Genomic DNA, 17,679 nt, shown 5'->3' with positions numbered 1-17,679 from the left:
CCTTAATATACTAAAAGATGCATTCTTTTTCACATTTATCATAGAATACACTATATAAAGTAGAAAAACTCGATTATCCTTTTCTTCAGTATGAGCGAAATAAGAAATTATTGCGAGATACGCGAAGAAGAGGTACCAGAACGATAATACTATATCTGACGATGAAACGAAGATGCATGATTGTGTCTTGCGATGGTAACAACGGAAATATGGCGAGCACAACTCCGTGGTATAGACAACAGACTCTGTAACTTCACATTCCCTATATTATTCGCGTGTGAGCATAGTTTCTGTCGAGCTTGCGTGAAGAGAATAATGAAAAGCCCGTCGCAAAGTCATACAAAAGACAGATAACGCCAAATGAGGAACCTTGGATAGTTTTCCTCGAGCGAAGATATGGGTGGTAGAAACAAGATTTTTTTTTAAAGATTAAAATATATCAAATTAATAATGATAAGCAACAAATAGTTGAAGTTATGATCAATAAATAATTGATTAGAGGTTTGGCACTTAGGGGTTTAGAATTCTTTGATTTTTATCGATGAGAGGTATAAAAGAAATAAAGAATTCGAATAAATCTCTTTATCTGCTAATAGATTGGCGAACCAGTTACAGCTGCGAATAAAAAGATGCAGCTAGGTAGATATCAGTTTATATAACTGGTTTTCTTCTTTAATTTTTACATAATAGCGGATAAAAGGGATGATGATTTGGAGAAACGTGTGATGATTTGTGATCGGATTACTTATTCCCGGGCAAAAATGTTTTCAAAGATTAATGTTAATTCAAAGATTAAAATCAAGTTGATAAACATAAGCAATAGACGGTTGAAGCTATGGTTAGTGAAAAAAAAATTAGATTTAGGGGCTTGTCTGGACCTTTCTTCTTCGATTTGTATTTGATAACGAAATATATATATATATATATATATACATCTGTTTCTCTCTTCTGATTTTTATCTAATAACAGATAAGGAAGATGATTTCTTGTTCGGATGATTCCAAGTACGTTCGAAGATACAAAAGATAATGTTTATTCGTCATTACAACTTTCTAATCAACGACAGTAAATCAAGAATGAACCCTAAATTTGTAATTTTACTTCAATCCAATCCAATTAAATTGAATTCCATAATTTAAATTGATTGGAAAGAAAGTATTGCTGCATCTGTAATATCTATTAAAAGTTTAATCAGTTTTGAAAGTCTTTTATTTACTTTATTAAGTAACTCGGTCTCAACATCAGAACTTATTTCTCAGATAATTTCAGCTGAACTTTACTTTATCAGAAACGTAATCCGAGACTTGATTAGTAGAATTAGTTAACTGTCACATCGTTAAGAATCAAAGACCTTTTTTAAATTTTCATGGAGACATGAATTAATAATTATTTCATATTCATCAATGTATATTTGAAGGAGCGAGAAGTAATAGCTTCTGAATAGCTTGCATACATAGTGAGACATTTAGATGGAAATTGGTGAACATCTTCACACTGGTTATGTATGCAAAATTTCTCAGGAGGACAACGTGGACAGTGTTACAAGTTATATACACGATGTGAGGAATATACTGATAAGAAGATCAAACACTGTAATATACCTTTTCCTATGATAATATATCCCTCATCAAATATTGAACGTATCTCTCATAAATTTTTTTTCGGAGGCCTTTCTTTGTTCATCTATAAGTAACGAAAAAGGTTTGAACGTTCTCATTTAAATACCACACGCAATAAAAGTCGACACATATGATAAAAATCAAATTAAAGAATAATTAAAGACTAAATAGGAAAGAAGAGCTGATAAGAACAACACAGATGTTAATACGTAATAATCACAAAAAAAAATATTAATTTATATAAACGCAGTAAATTATATAAACACATGCGAGTACTTAGTAATTTACTAATTGACTTTTATTAGCCTTTCTTTCTTATTTATTCTAGATTTATTCTTACAGCCTTTTATTTTTATTATTGTTAAAGGATAATGACTAAAACTGTATTGTGGCAAATCGTATAAGCATTTACAGTCTCTTCGGACCCAGATATAAGTAACAGATGTCAAAGTATAACAAATGTGACTCGTGAATATTGTCCATTAGATTAGCGATCATCATAGTTAAACGGATTAATAAACGCTTGTGATTTCACATTCATAAATCGAAGCTATCAATAACAAGGCAGAAATTAAAGAAGTATACTGTATACATTTACGTTGCCGAGCAGTATCATACACCCAGGAACAATGGGCGAACCTGAACTATCGGTGGGTATTTTCTTCCATAGAAAACTCTTCCAGGTAGTCTGGAAAAGTAAACAATCCAGCGAGCTTTAAGACGAGCACTTTGCTATTCTGCTCAGCTCCATCTTGACCTATTTCTGTATTTGAAATATAATATCTTTATAGATATTACTTCTGACAATCCATATTCCATAACCTTCATATTTTTACTCCTAAATCTGCATGTCAAAGTATAAATATTGAACCATTTCATCGAATCATTTTCCACAAATATTGAACTGTTACACATCTCAGAGGATTTCTTTCCTATGATCACGTTGTACATTCCGATTGCCGAAGGGTCAAAAACGAAATACATTTATTCGGCCATCGAACGGAAATGACTTAATTACGATGCGCGAATCCGTCGACAGTCGGAACTGATTAGGCTTACGAGTACAATAACGAAGTCAATTTTCGACGTTGATGCGATTGCCCGTTCTATCGTTTGCCGTAGAATCAAATTCATGACGTCGTGATGTCAAAGGCCATCACCGCAATTTAATCGGAACTCGCTTGTGCTTCGCAATCTAAAGATAATCCAAAAACTATGCAAACGCTGAGATTTACAATATAAAGGCATTTATCGTCTTCAATGGTTTAATCGTTATCTTTAATAGTATTGCAAAGAAACAGTAGATGTATTACCGTAATGTATTATACAAAAAAATTACCGATTTTTAATTAATTTACAATGTTATACATTTAAATGTTAATATTCTTGCTTAAATATACACTAAATATATATATCAGAAATAAGATAATATATAATTTAAATATTATTCAAACATCATAATTAATAATTCTGAATACTAATTATCTTGTGTAAACTGTAAACTCGGATAATTGTATATTTTATAAACAAGGGGAATTTATTATATTCATAGTACGTATATTGTTGAAACGTTAATCAAATATTTTGCTGTGGTTGCAGTATTATGATACATGTTATCTATTTCGCGATGAAGTTATTCAATTATTGTATTAAATATTTTATTGCATTCATGACCATGTAAAAGGTTTTTAATAGATATTTAAGATACCCTCTATCATAAAATAAAAAGTCAAACCGGTTTTCCATGTTTTATAGGTACAGCGATGGCTCCGTACGATTACGAAATCCCAATATCGAACTCATGGATCAGGACATATTGTATCATCTCGCACTCGGCAGCGGTTCCCACGATCTGGTTGAGATGTTTGGTGATGTCAAGGTAAATCGAAGAAATTCCTATTATATTTGTACAAAGATCTGAAGTACATTTAGGTAAAGATCTTCATTGAAATAATTGGACAAACTTTGTTGACGTATTTTTTAAGCAATTTTACGTCAACTTCTATTTAGCAAAAATTTAGTTGGTTGCCATTACATTTTGCATTTAAAAAAAATTTTTAATGCTCAGTGATATTTAATATATCTTATAACTAACCCCAGTATTAGTGGTCTATTAAAGTAAGATCCCATAAAAATTTCTAAATGCATAATATTTATTTCTATTAAAAGTCTAAAATTTAATATACAAAAGACTTATTTTTAATCACTTTTAATTTAAAGCTCAATTATATTTCCTGCAAACACAAAGTTACATGTAACGTACATTCATTTGCATACATTTTAAAATGTTTTACTTTTTTGTTAATTTTGTAACCAAATACTGTTTTCTAAACAAAACTAATATTTTAAGGCTATTTTTACGGAAGGCCACATTATCACCCATTTTTTCTTTGATATTTCGTAACTTTGAGTCCAGAATCGGTTCAACAAAATTTTAACGAATGTAATTGTCGAGTTTTAAACTTAAATATTGATTATTAACAAAGTATTATGTAAAATATAACTGGGGTGCCATAATACCATCTTCTCTTCTACTATACGGCACTTTGAAGAGTATTTGATGTTATTTATCAAGATAAGTTGGCTGATAAAGTAATAGTCGGCTGATAGTGTAATAGACACGTGCGTAATCTTGAACAACAAAAAGCGATGCTCGTGCATTAGTTACACTTATTTTATTAGTTAACATTCGTATATTGCAAAACGTATTATGATAAAGATATGTGAACAAATATGTTATTATTAAAAATTAATTAATTAATTAAATAAATTTTATAAACGCATAGCTCTATTAAATTAAACATTTATATATACTTTCATGTTAGATATTATGAAACTCGAATGACATAATTATCAGAAGTATTACGTCGTTATCATAGTTTCACCATTTTTTTCTCGTTAACGTTGTAGTGTGTTTTAATCAGCGGCGTTATTTCTTCCTTTTTCTCATTATCTCACATCAATGACATAATAAATGGTAAATATTAAATGCAACTTCTTTTGATCAAATATAAATCACGCAATAATTATACATAGAGAGAAAAGTATTTGATATTTGTGATTATATTTGCATTAAAAAATTATGAAGAAGATCCATTATTATTACTATATCATTGTTATTACTGCTATAATATTAATAATAGTTATAATTAATAATAATAATAAAATATTAATAATTATTATTATTTTTCAAAATATAGAACTGATATTAAAATAAAAATTATATTTTTTATATGTGTTGTCCATAACAAATATGCTACTGGCAATCCTAGGACATATGACAATCAACCCGGAACACACACGGGATTGATTGTCACATTCTCGCAGCTTCATTTAAAATTAAGTAACTTATTTTTACGATATGATGAATTCACGAGTAATATTCTGTTTAATATACCTAAAGGATATAAGTATATTATAACGTATATATAATATTTCAAAAAAATCACTAATCAAGAACTGTGACAACCGGCCTCAGTCTTCCCTACTTTTCGAAGATCCCTTTCAGTTATACCGTTGGAAAATCTGTGTTAAATTTAACACATTTCTTGTGTTCCAAATGGTCCACTCAAATTTATTTTATGAACCACTTATGTGTTAATTTAGTAAAAGATGAATATGTTAGAAGATAACACAAATAATTATTTTTAAAGAATAAATACAAAAAAATTAATATTGACACAGTTTGTACGTGACACAGCATGTTTTTTTCAGTAAAATAAACATTTATGATATCCGTTTATTAAACCTGTTAAATTAATATATTTTATTCATTTATTTTAGAATTTTTGTTTTAAAACACATTATTTTTATGTTATTTATTCATTTATTCATAAATTCTTATTATTTTGAACTAAAAGGTGCTAAATATCAATTTAAGCCCAACTATTTAAATAACATAATCACATTATTTTAAATTAGTATTTGAATATGTTAAAAATTCAACACAAAATTTTAACGAGGACTTGAATGGACCATTTTTAACACAAATACGAAACGTTTTTTACCGTGTATAATTTTGTCTTTTGATTATTAAAATAAGTCTAATTTGTCTTCTTTTCAACATGTACATTTAAACTTATCGCGTATAAACAGCAAAATGGTATGACGTAAGATGTTATATCACTTATTAATATTGGACTTTTGGCTTCCCGCGAGGTCCAAGAGGCAATTGCACGTGATGTTCTCGCCGGATATTTATTACATTTGTCAATAATCGATTAATCAACACATCCTTGCTTCCTGCACTTGACGTACGATCTGAATTAGAAATGGAAAGACGCACCACTCATGACCGCGCAAAGCTATCGATGTCACGCGATACGTTCGTGATGTCAGCCAACATCAATAAATCGCAGAATATACTTCAATGACGTGCGATTACACCATCGGCTATCGTTCGTTTATTTTTACTATCGTAACCGATGATCTTTGACATTTAAGATGAATCAAGACGTTTGAAGAATTCGGGTCACATCACTTTAACGATGAACTCGCCTTGCTGTCTCTCTTTGTTGATTGTATTGTTTCTCTATTTGAACCATTTATTAATTCTAACTATTATTTTAAAGATTATTATTTTAACAATTGACCTATTTTCTCTTCTTTTCGTGCCAAACCACTTGATATAATTGCGCACTTTTCTCGTTACAGTTCGTCTGCATGGGCGGAACACCGAAAAGGATGGAACATTTCGCTAACTACATCATGCAGGAGATAGGTCACAAGCTACCAGCTGGAACGACCCTCCTCGATATCACCAAAAATTCCTATCGCTATTCAATGTACAAAGTCGGCCCGGTTCTCTCTATCAGCGTGAGTCTTTCATGAGTACCTATGCTTCGAACGTTTCTCCAACGTGAAACATTTTTTCCCTTCGACGATAATTTTATTTGTCGTTAATTATCGAGAAAACGACGGAAGTCAAGTATGACGACGGCCAAGTGGTTCTTTAAACACCTCATACTATGTTACTGCGATTGGAATGTGGAATAGACTGTATACTGAAAAGTCTACAGCCATGTTTCGAGCAAATTTACTTTTGCATAATTAAGTCGTAGGTACCTGTTTAACAGTGTTAATGAGACGAACGTGTTTACGATACACTTGAAAGTTGTTATCCTTTCAAGTCGTAACTAATTTCGCATAATTCGAATACATTGATCATTTTTTTGTATTAAGACGGAAATTATAATATTAAATAATTTGTATAATTGCATAAACATCAATATTTAAAAAATAATATCAATTTCAAAATTAATTAACTTGATAGGAGTTTTTAAAGATTTTGAAAATAATAAAATAATATCGCACGTCATTGCAGTATATTACATTAAATTTTATTTCTTAATAGAATATTAAAAAATTAAAAGTATATATTATATATATAGAGACTGATATATAAAGACTGATTTTATATAAGTAATATCTTTAAGTACATCTTTAAAAAAAATAATGTCAATAATTCAAAGAAGAAAACAAATTCCTGCAGAGTATCGTGATAATAAATGACGCTATAATTAATAAGAGAGCACAATGTTTCTTCAAAAAGAAAATGTTGCAACATTCTAATCGCTAGGTTGAACGTGGCGCCGACGTAGTGAAATAGACAATTCATTCCTAGCAGGCAAACAAATTCGCTAACATTCCACACTAATTACGTTCAGCACCTGCTTTGCTCCGCTGTACTCTACTTACGTTGTTTACACGCCTGGACGATTAAATCGTTTTTCGCTTCGCGCGAATTACACACGCGGTGTGCCGAGCAAGCTGAGCGGAATTCGGGAATTATGTTATTTGGTTGCTGAAAGTAATTATCATTTATTGAAATCTTGGCAGGAATATCTCGGGGTCTTTATAAACGAACGAATCTGATATCACAGTACAAATTTTGTAGTACAAGACATGTATGTCGAAATAATAATCGGTTTCGTTTTCTTTAGTTGTACTTATGATAAATATACTATCAAATTTTATGAAAAAGAAAACTTAATAAAAAGAATCACGACTATTTATAAATAAAATATTTATATTTGTTTAGCATGGAATGGGTATACCTTCAGTAAGCATTCTGCTCCATGAAGTTATCAAGCTGATGTACCATGCAAAAGTAAAGGATCCAATTTTCATCAGGATTGGCACTTGCGGTGGTATCGGCCATGAAGGTGGTACGGTAATCATCTCGGAAGAAGCTCTCGATGAAATGATGAAACCTTATATGGAATTGGTTAGTGGTTTTATAAAATCCATATATATAATAAAAAATTTGATAAGTTTAAAGCTTGTTATATTATTCTATTTTTTCTAACTAATTAATTAAATTTTGTCTGCAGACTATGATTTACGATTATGATTTACAATATAAAAGAATTCGGAGAATTAACACTAGAAGTATTAAAGTCTGTGGTTTGTAGTTTTTTATAAAAATTATTCAAGGAGGGTAGAACATTTTTCGTGATTATTCGGAGATCTTTTTATTTCTACATTTTCTTATGTATTTTTCTTCATGGTTACCAAAAATTATTATAATAGTGACAATTATTATGATAAATAACAATTATCATTGTTATGATAATTTTTAGTCCCTTGGATATAATTATAGCTACACACAGGGGAAAATTAGTACATTGAAATAAAGTTAATAAAATTTTTATTAACATCATTATAAAAAATATATATATTTTTCAATCACTTAAAAACTAATTCAGAATTGAATCAACAACATGTACATACACTGGACTTGCGAATACCAATTAAGGAAATATCGGAGCAAACATCAATTAGAGTTAAATAGTAAAAATTAATTGTCAATAGTTTTAGTATTAAATGATAGTGCGTTGCAGATGGTACTCGGAAAATTGGTGCGCCGACCAGCCAAACTCGACCGACAGCTAGCTCGCGATCTAAAGGGCTTGGCCCATCGCGATGATCCTTACGACACCGTGATCGGCAAAACTATGTGCTCAAACGACTTCTACGAGGGCCAAGGCCGCCTGGACGGTGCATTCTGCGAATTCACCGAGGCCGACAAAATGGAATACCTCATGAAGTTACAGAAGGCTGGCGTGGTGAACATCGAGATGGAGAGCCTCTGCTTTGCCGCTTTAACGCACCACGCTGGCATCCAGTCCGCCGTGGTGTGCGTGACGCTGTTGGACCGACTCAAAGGCGACCAGGTATTATATATATATAATTTATGTATTTTCGACATTAAGCTCTACGTACGCTCGCGAAGAATCCTATATATATGTCTTGAACGAGTTTTGCGTCACGAACAGCGAACTTTCGCGAGTTAATTTGCATTCTCATTTATATGCACTTTGCAAAACTGCATATAACAATTTCACAACGAAGTAAATGCGTACTGTATATTGTTCGTCGGACACAAAATTATAAATCAACAAAATATAGTAGTTACATTACAACTTGCTAATTTATTCAGACTGTTATCTATAATTCAATATATATGCGAACAATCAACGTCGAATGTTTAATTTTTCTGAATTAATCGAAAACCACCTCTAAATGATCTTCATAATTTGTAAAGGTTCTGGCGCCCAAAGAAGTGTTGGAAGAATGGCAGATGCGACCGCAGAAGCTGATCGCACGCTATATCACCACGTACCTTCAGCGCAAGGGTCGCCTCTCCCTCGAGGGCTCACATGGTTCCATGTACGTGAAGAGTCCGCGCCGATTCAAACTGGTGCAGCAGGAATCTGAGAATTATGATTAAATGATTCTCAAACAAATCTAAATGTGCAGCCGCGAAGATCTCCCAAGATGCAATCGGAGACGTCGCCGTCGGCTCGACTATCGGATGTACTTATGCCGCTCAAGCCGCTGTATCCGTTTATTTGCTCGCGAAAAGTTGATTTATTCGCGAAGAAAGTCGCGTGATAACAGAGTATTAAAGTACAGAAGAGACGAAGGATTTGAGCATAGGAATGGATTTGAACAATTCACATATCATGCACCACAATACGATATTTTAGGCATCTCTTGACAAATGCAATTATCGCAAACGTTTTATTTCTGTGCATAATATCCAAATTGTTCAAATCTGCTTCTTCGTTAATTAAATCTTCCTTTAGATAGATTCCTACTCGAAATATTTAAGAAAAAAAATTTTGTGGATGAGAATACTTCCTAGAACGGTTGACTTGTAATAGTTAAATTACGCAGTCTTGTCTTGCATTTTAGACTGCGTTCCGTTATTCACTGCGAGTATCGAAAATCTATAATTCACATGTACCAGATTTTCAATAGCCACAGTGAGTAATGAAACGCAGCTTTACTGTGCGTATGCCAATTTTGTTAAATATTCAATTGAACTTCAAATTAGATTTATTTTATCAACGAGCTCCCCGTATCCTGCGTTCTGTAGATTATTAATAATAATCGTAATTAAGAGCCATACAGTTCCTCGCATTGCGAGAAAGCACGCCGCCGTTGCGCACACCACGAGAACGCGTTAATTCCTGAGACCTCCAAAAATTAATCAATACCGAAGCGACCGCCAAAGTTGTACTGCTCGTTTCGTGCGGTGATCCAAGTACAAAATGTGCAGAAACTTACTACGAACTGCGCTCGAAAACAGTGCACATTTTTCACGACCACATATCTTTCGAGGCCGGATTGCATCAGTCTTGATCAACGTGATCTTTCATCGTAATTAAAAAATTGTCTTTCGATCTGTAACATTATATGCAATTGAATCGTTAACTTAAATTCTTGCTATTTAAAACATCAATAAAAACTACTCGATACACCTAAAATGTACAGAATTATGATCGCTGTTATACAATAAGGAAATTATTTGGAGGGCGTTAGTCAAAATGGTGCAATCGGAATCGCGTAGTTCTGTAGAGATTTAATTTTAGGATTTTTTCGCAGACAAGAACGCTGTAACACGCGTTTATTACGTTATTCGCCGATAATGCACGATGTTTGGACGATTTTTTTTCTTTTACTCATTAAACGAGCGACGATGATTCTCTCGTAAATCTTCAGGGATTTGTGTTGAGAAATTAGATGAAATCCGCTAACGGACCTATTTCGCGGTTTATTATGAGGTGCGTGTTGCGTCGAGAGCAGTTTCGAGAGAACTTGTAAATTTAGCTACGCGTGTCCGCCGGCCTGTGACGTATGCACCCGGCGACATGGAATCTATGTATTAGCACTTTTAGCAGTTGGGTAGGAAAGCACATTCCATATATAAAAGAATTATACATATAAATATAGTCAAACAACTAGCGCGTTTTCGTTCGACTGTTACTCGTAACGTGGGTGAAGACTATGTACACATACACACAATATGCATATAGATGTCGGGAACACATTCGCAAAAATGCCCTAAACTGCACAGAGATTGGATTAGGAATTACAATAAAAATAACGTTTCAACAGATTGTCTAACAAATTATATTCTCCTCGTATGCGTTCCGGAATATTGAAACTCAGGTGCCTAAGAAAAAGAAGAAAAAAATTATTAATAAATAATATCTTAATCCTTTCTCGGTTTCCTGCTGTGACCAATATACGTTATGATACAGCTAAAATTAGAATGACCGATTTGTCACAAACAATGTAATTGTTAACTGCAATAACGTATATATTTGATACTTTTCTGTACGTATTGGTCAAGATTGATCAGTAAATACAACATTCGTGATTTTTAATGTTAAATATTACAATTTTGCTTAAAAATTTTAATAAAACGAGGAAGATTTTCAAATTTTTCTATTACAAGAAAAAGAAGCTATGCGAGCTTAATAGCCATTAATTATTTGTCATATTTCCAGAACAGTGGATAAATTTCTGAGACATAAAATTATAACGAATATTTTCGTATACACTAAACAAAAATACTAAATTTGTTAATATAAATATTTGAATAATTATAAGTAAATATTTACTAAATAAATGTAAATATATATTTATTTGCTACAAAAATTATTAATTTAATTTAACTATCATTTTTTTATTAAGTAAATACATATTTTCTGTAAGTAAACGTTTACTTAGTACCTACTATTTAAAGAAATATTAAGATTTAATAATTTTTTCAGTGTAAATATTTAAAATTCATGTGTTGTTATGCATAATTAAATTAAAACGAAAGATATATTAATCGCGAAACAAACATTATAAATACAAATGTAATTATTGCAAACAAATTATTAATTATAAACTACGAAATATGATCTCTATAACAAGACAAACGTACGACGATAACTCTCTCTTAGGTTCAAAATACAAATTTCTAATTATCCCGTAACAATTTATGCTTTACAACGAAGTGTAAGATATTATTAAAAATATGAAGATTCAAGTACAGAATATAAAATACAAAGCAATATTTTGCACTTCTTCATGATTTCGTGTCAATCATAACGCGAGACTGCGTATTAACGAAAAATACTGCCTAGTCCTGAGCGCCCACGTTACGTCCTGTTCGTTATTATAATTAATATTCCGTTATCTAGTAGATAGCAAAGTTGTATAGTTGTGCGATACATCTTTATTATAATGATATTAAGATGGTTGTTAGCCGGTGCGCACAATTTGCCTTCGTCGTTCACATTCATTGCGGCGCGAGGAGTTGCGAATACGTAATATCAATCGTACTAATAGTGAATAATTATGAAATAGTGTGGAATTTTCCTATTTTATATTTTCTTAAATTTCGGCATGTTGATGCCAAACGAACAAATTTGGCAATACTTTCACTTTTTACTTACCGTGTTTTTTTCTTTGACTTACCTGCAACATGTGCTTTGAGATTTACTTTCGATTATTTTTATTGTCCAAAATAAAATTTACAAAATGTTCCGAGAAAGTTGTGCACGAATGACAGAGTATTCACTTTTATTATCTTCACGCGTAAATCTTGTTCAAGTTCGTGTTCTATGAATTTTTAGAATTGAATTCAGAACAACAATGGTTCACTTTTTCGTAGTTTACTTTTTCGAAAAAAAATTAATCTTTTATTATATAATTGAAAAAATTAATTAAATTTCTCTTTAGAAAATAATATAATCATCGTTCAATCCTTTATTTTTGTCAATGCATAATTTTTCACCTTTTCACTAAGTTTTATAATATTCCCGTTAAAAATGTAAAAATGAAAATGAGATAAAATCTGTGCAAAACTGTTCTTTGTTATTTGAAAGTTAAGATTTTTGAGAGAGACGTTCGCATTATAATGAAATTATAATGAAATTTTCACAAAAACATAAACATTTTTACTGTTTAAAATTCAGATATACATTTCGTAGTAAGTTTTTAAAGAAGAATCCTTTAGGAATAAAGTCTATTATTAAATTTTTCGTGTTCTTTAAAAAACAAATTGATCACTTGAACGATCACGTGAAATCCTTTACTTTAATAATTAAAGAGATGGATAATTACAAATTTATGGTAAAAAACCATCTTAAAGCACGTTTCTTAAAAAAAGTCTCGAATCTTTTGAGAATAAACGCTATTTTTTTCATGATCCTTAAAAAACAAAATTAATCACACCGTCTAATCCTTTCATTAATTATAAATGAATAATTAGGAATTTATAGCAAAAAACCATCTTAAAGTACGTTATTCAAGGACGAATCGAATCTTTTGGAAATGAAGTCTTACTACTAATACGTATCATTTTTGGGACAACCGGTATATTTTCACCAAATCTAGCTATTGCTTTTCGCGTTTCTTTTCGTTCCACGAACAACGACATATCTGTGATGCGTACTTATAACGTGTACGAGGAGTATTAACAAAATGTACCTAACATTGATACGTAAAATGTATGTATATTCGTGTGGCGATCTTATCTATTTTCCTCGCGAGTGCGTAATGGCTATTTCTCTACTTACAATGTTATAAATTACTCTGTAAAACTCTTCGTTGTTACCCCTCCCTCCCTTGCATATAACTATATATACACTATTGATCTATTATGTCTCGTCGAGAGATATCGGCCGGACGTTCTACATTGTAAATTTGTTAATACTCAGCTATCTAATCGTATTGTCACTGTAAACCGTTATTTATATACTAACCCACAAGACATCTAACGTGTCCTTTTAAAAACTAATTCCTGGCACATGGGTTACATAAAAGAAAGAAAAAAAGAAAGAAAAAAAAATACTATTGTTGATTGTACGTTATAAAAGGACAATAAAAAAATATTATGTACTTGACAGTCTTAATTTGTATTTCTTTCCTGAAGAAGATAATCGGATTCAACTAGAAAATTGCTTATTATATCTACCTGAAAGTGTGGTAAAGACGTGACGCAGGCTGAGGATGCAAAGATAATGCACATTTATGAAATAATGCACAAACAAACTTGCGTCTGGTGATGAATATCATATTTCGTAAATGTTAGGATAACGGAAGTGGTGCATTACGGAAGGACTTTGACAATTCGATCGCTTGTCTCTTTGACAGACTTATGGTGGACGTTTGAAGATCAGTTTTCACTTTAAGTGTCGATCGATGATTCGGCTTCTAGCTTCGTCCCTCGTGGAAAATCCGCATATCAAGTCCACAGAAATGGATAGACGCGATATATTCCAAGAAAAGTCATATTTAATCTCTTAATATCAAGAAAACTATAAAAACAATTCAGAATTCAATATATTAGACAGGCATTAATTGATTTCTCCATCATCTTACTTCAAAAAAAAGAAAAGGAAACATATATAATATATATTGACGTATTAAATTATAATTTCTGAAGAAAAATTAAATTATCTCTTAAAATTTGCTTCGCTCTTTATTCTTATTTCCTATTTTTTTATTCATAGTTTCTAAAAAAAAGAACGTTTTAATTTTGGAATAATCAAGAAATAAAATACTTAATTTAGTAATAAAATTAGTATTCATCTCAGAATAATACATTTGGAGATCGAAAAATAATAATGACGATTTTCTTGTTATCGCTAAGAATAAAAAGACGGAGATGCATTGTTATTTCTTGATTTATCCTCGCACGGTGATCGGGAGTGTCGAGTGGAAGGACGAGAATATGAAGAGCGATTTTATTATACTGGAATTTCAACTCCTTACACAGATCATTGTTAATATACAGTTAGGTGTAGGTATCGACATTGAATATCGAGTATAGAGCGCACTACTTCGTCACCGCGCCATGGCAGTGACGGTAATAGTAACGACGGATAGCGTGATGATAATCATATAGCAATAATGATGACATCAATGTTCAGACGTAACGATCTCACTATGCTAATTGGGTCTCGCTTAAAATGTTTTTAAAATGCCTGTGGGGAGATTCATGCATCCGCCTCGTTCGCGTTCGTCTCGTAAGTGTGACGCCGTCGATCGTTGCCGCTGTTACTCTTTTAGAGCACTTCCGTTTACGACAGAAAACGATAATCAACTAAACAGGCTCTCTAAATTCTTTAGAATGGAATCTCACTCTAAGGTATTCATAGTTCGTCCCTATTTCAAGATCGTAATGTTTCAAGACGCTGATACAGTCCTCTGATTGGTTCGTGACTGTACTTAAAACAGTCTTAAATACAAGAATCGACTATAAATAATCTTGAAAAAGAGCGACTCAATTTTCAATTTTTAAAAGAGAGATTTCACTCTAAAAGAGAGGGTATTAACGGACGCATTCGGAAACAAAGCACGTTGGAGTGTCATCGAACCGGTCGACAATTCGTATAAAAAAATGTCTTATTCTTACAGAAAGTTCTCTTTTTGAGTCCTCCTCTCGAATGATAAATGTCGCCCGGTTCCACGTCTCATAATGCGCAGTAACGGAAGTTATATCGCGCGGGCTCGCAGCACCTCGTGCAACGTACAGTTAGGTGTTATATTCGGTTCCTTATATATGTCTCTACACGCGCGCATAGGCCATAACTGCTTCCTTTTATTGCCGTCGCCGTTCACCAGGAACGTAAGTATATAAAACCGCACCAGCTGTGCGAGCCCGCGTTCGGTTTTGCAAAATTAAATTTTCGCTGTATCCAATGACCTACATATCGATTTATGTAGAATGTTAAGATTTTCTTTTTAGTTCATTGTTCCTCTGATAATCCCTTGTAATATTACATAGATATTCATCTTTCAACCGTTATTACATAACAAGTGACGGAAATATAGAATTGATAGTTTACATAATGACAATGATATATATATTATCCAATTTTATATCATAATAGATAATGAATTATTCTATTCTAGAGATACTCCATTTATTCTCTATTCATCGTGGCGTCAGCATCGCGTCGAACGCGCCTAAGAAACGGGACAAAATTGTTGAATACATTTGTCTTAAACTACGATGATGATGATGATAATAATAATAACGCGTATCTACTATACGAATATCTTTAACTGTTGTTATATCAAATGTATCGAGTACACTGGAACAATATCTAAACTTAATCAGCCTCTTTATAATCAACAGCTATAAAACTCATCCTGATGTATCATAAATTTTACCTTAGCTATATATTATAATTATATGTAATTATATCGTAAAAGTACTGTGAATGCGAGTCACTCGAGTCCCACCGGATAGACTCAATTCGACATAACGATACATTTATAAATCGTACTCTTACATCTATGTTACGTGAAGCCTTTAAACAAACAAGAGTCGGACAAGTACGGTTCATCCTTGTCAGATTTTCATGGATGCCATTAAAGTGATAATGGTTGTTTAGTTTTCCGCGAACGAAGATTATTTATCTTTTAAAGTAACTAGACTGTTAATAATTAGAGCCAATTTCATTTCCATGTAGATTAATAATTCAATTATAAACTTTTTATCTTTTGAGAATAAAAATTATTTTCCTTTAAAAGTTAATGTTTTAGATCTAAAAATTCTTTATAAAACCTTTAATATTACAAACCACTTTTCAAAGTAAATTTCATCTTGCGTTACAGTGAGCTTTGAAATTACAAAAGCGAGAAGAAGGATGTCATTCTAAATTCATTTCTCAGATTACAGAAAAATTATCGTGGTTCTAGCACGGATAAGCTTACTGTAAATCGTTTGAGGCAAACCTGCACTCTGCAAACCTGCTCGTTTATAGGCTTCGTATAAGTGAGAATCAAATTCGTAATTAGTACAATATTCACTTGAATTAATCTTATGGCTTACATGCCTACGCATACTATCACAATTTGCCTAAAGAAGAAAAAAAACGTATCACTCTTATCTACGTAACCGAAGTTCTGCCATCACCCATCACTGCAACGTGAGAATGCGCTCTCTGCCATTTAGGAAAGGAACAAAAAGCGATGAGAATCGCGTTAATTTCCGATTTTAAGCCTTACCGATGTTGAAGCAATTCGTTTAAATCACATTGCTCGGAAATTAACATCGTTCACAAGAATAAAACAAGTCAATCGATTGGAGGAGAACAGAGCGAGAATACGAGATCGAGTCTCTCTATTGAAACTTGAGCATAGCAAACGACTCGTCTTAGCCTGTATCGCTGAAGTAATCGAAGGCTTCAGCGAAACAATGGCCAAGCACATTCATTTCAGAATCTAAAAAAATTAATCTGAATTTTGTCAAATTTAATTTCTATTAATTAATTCCGATTAATACTAAAACGTATATAGATAACATTAATTTCCTCTAATTCTAAAAAGAGTTCGTCCACTGCATTGAATCTTTCAATAGTAAAAGCATCGCTCTCAACAAATTTCCTACATAAGTGTCTCTCAAAAACTCTTTATGAGCTTAAACCATATGATCCCACGGTTCCATCTTGAAGATATTGAGCGGGCATTGATGAGATTCTCGGAGAAACATCTTGGAATCCATCCATTGTGATTCCATTTTCAGCGATATTACGTTACGTTCCAGATGTCATATCTAGGGTGTCAAAGTGGAACAGTGGGACAAAATGGAGCAAAACAGAAAAAGATACATGAACATCGTTTTGTCTCGCAAGAGAAATTTGTCCTACTTTTTGGCACACGTTCCCTTATCTTCCATATCGTGACTTAGGGCCGCTTATTATGATAGTGGCATAAATCAAATCCTGAAAATCTTGTTAAAGTGATTTAGAGTGAATACCGT

General features: G+C 32.2%; 1 protein-coding gene across 2 annotated transcripts in view; it reads left to right on the top strand.

Moving 5' to 3' along the window:
- The window catches only part of LOC108764334 (uridine phosphorylase 1), a 33,811-nt gene extending 22,788 nt beyond the window's left edge, over positions 1–11,023 (top strand). For both annotated transcript variants that reach the window (XM_018512511.1, XM_018512510.1), the window contains exons 2-6: positions 3,375–3,498; positions 6,273–6,434; positions 7,660–7,845; positions 8,462–8,794; positions 9,166–11,023. In XM_018512511.1, coding sequence (XP_018368013.1) covers positions 3,375–3,498; positions 6,273–6,434; positions 7,660–7,845; positions 8,462–8,794; positions 9,166–9,351 — 991 coding nt within the window. In that variant the 3' untranslated portion in view covers positions 9,352–11,023. The remainder of the gene's footprint in view (positions 1–3,374; positions 3,499–6,272; positions 6,435–7,659; positions 7,846–8,461; positions 8,795–9,165) is intronic.
- The last annotated feature ends 6,656 nt before the right edge of the window (positions 11,024–17,679 follow it).

Source organism: Trachymyrmex cornetzi, unplaced genomic scaffold (assembly GCF_001594075.2).
Source record: "Trachymyrmex cornetzi isolate Tcor2-1 unplaced genomic scaffold, Tcor1.1 scaffold412, whole genome shotgun sequence".
Classification (NCBI taxonomy): Eukaryota; Metazoa; Arthropoda; class Insecta; order Hymenoptera; family Formicidae; genus Trachymyrmex; species Trachymyrmex cornetzi.
This window is presented reverse-complemented; position numbering and strand designations above follow the sequence as displayed.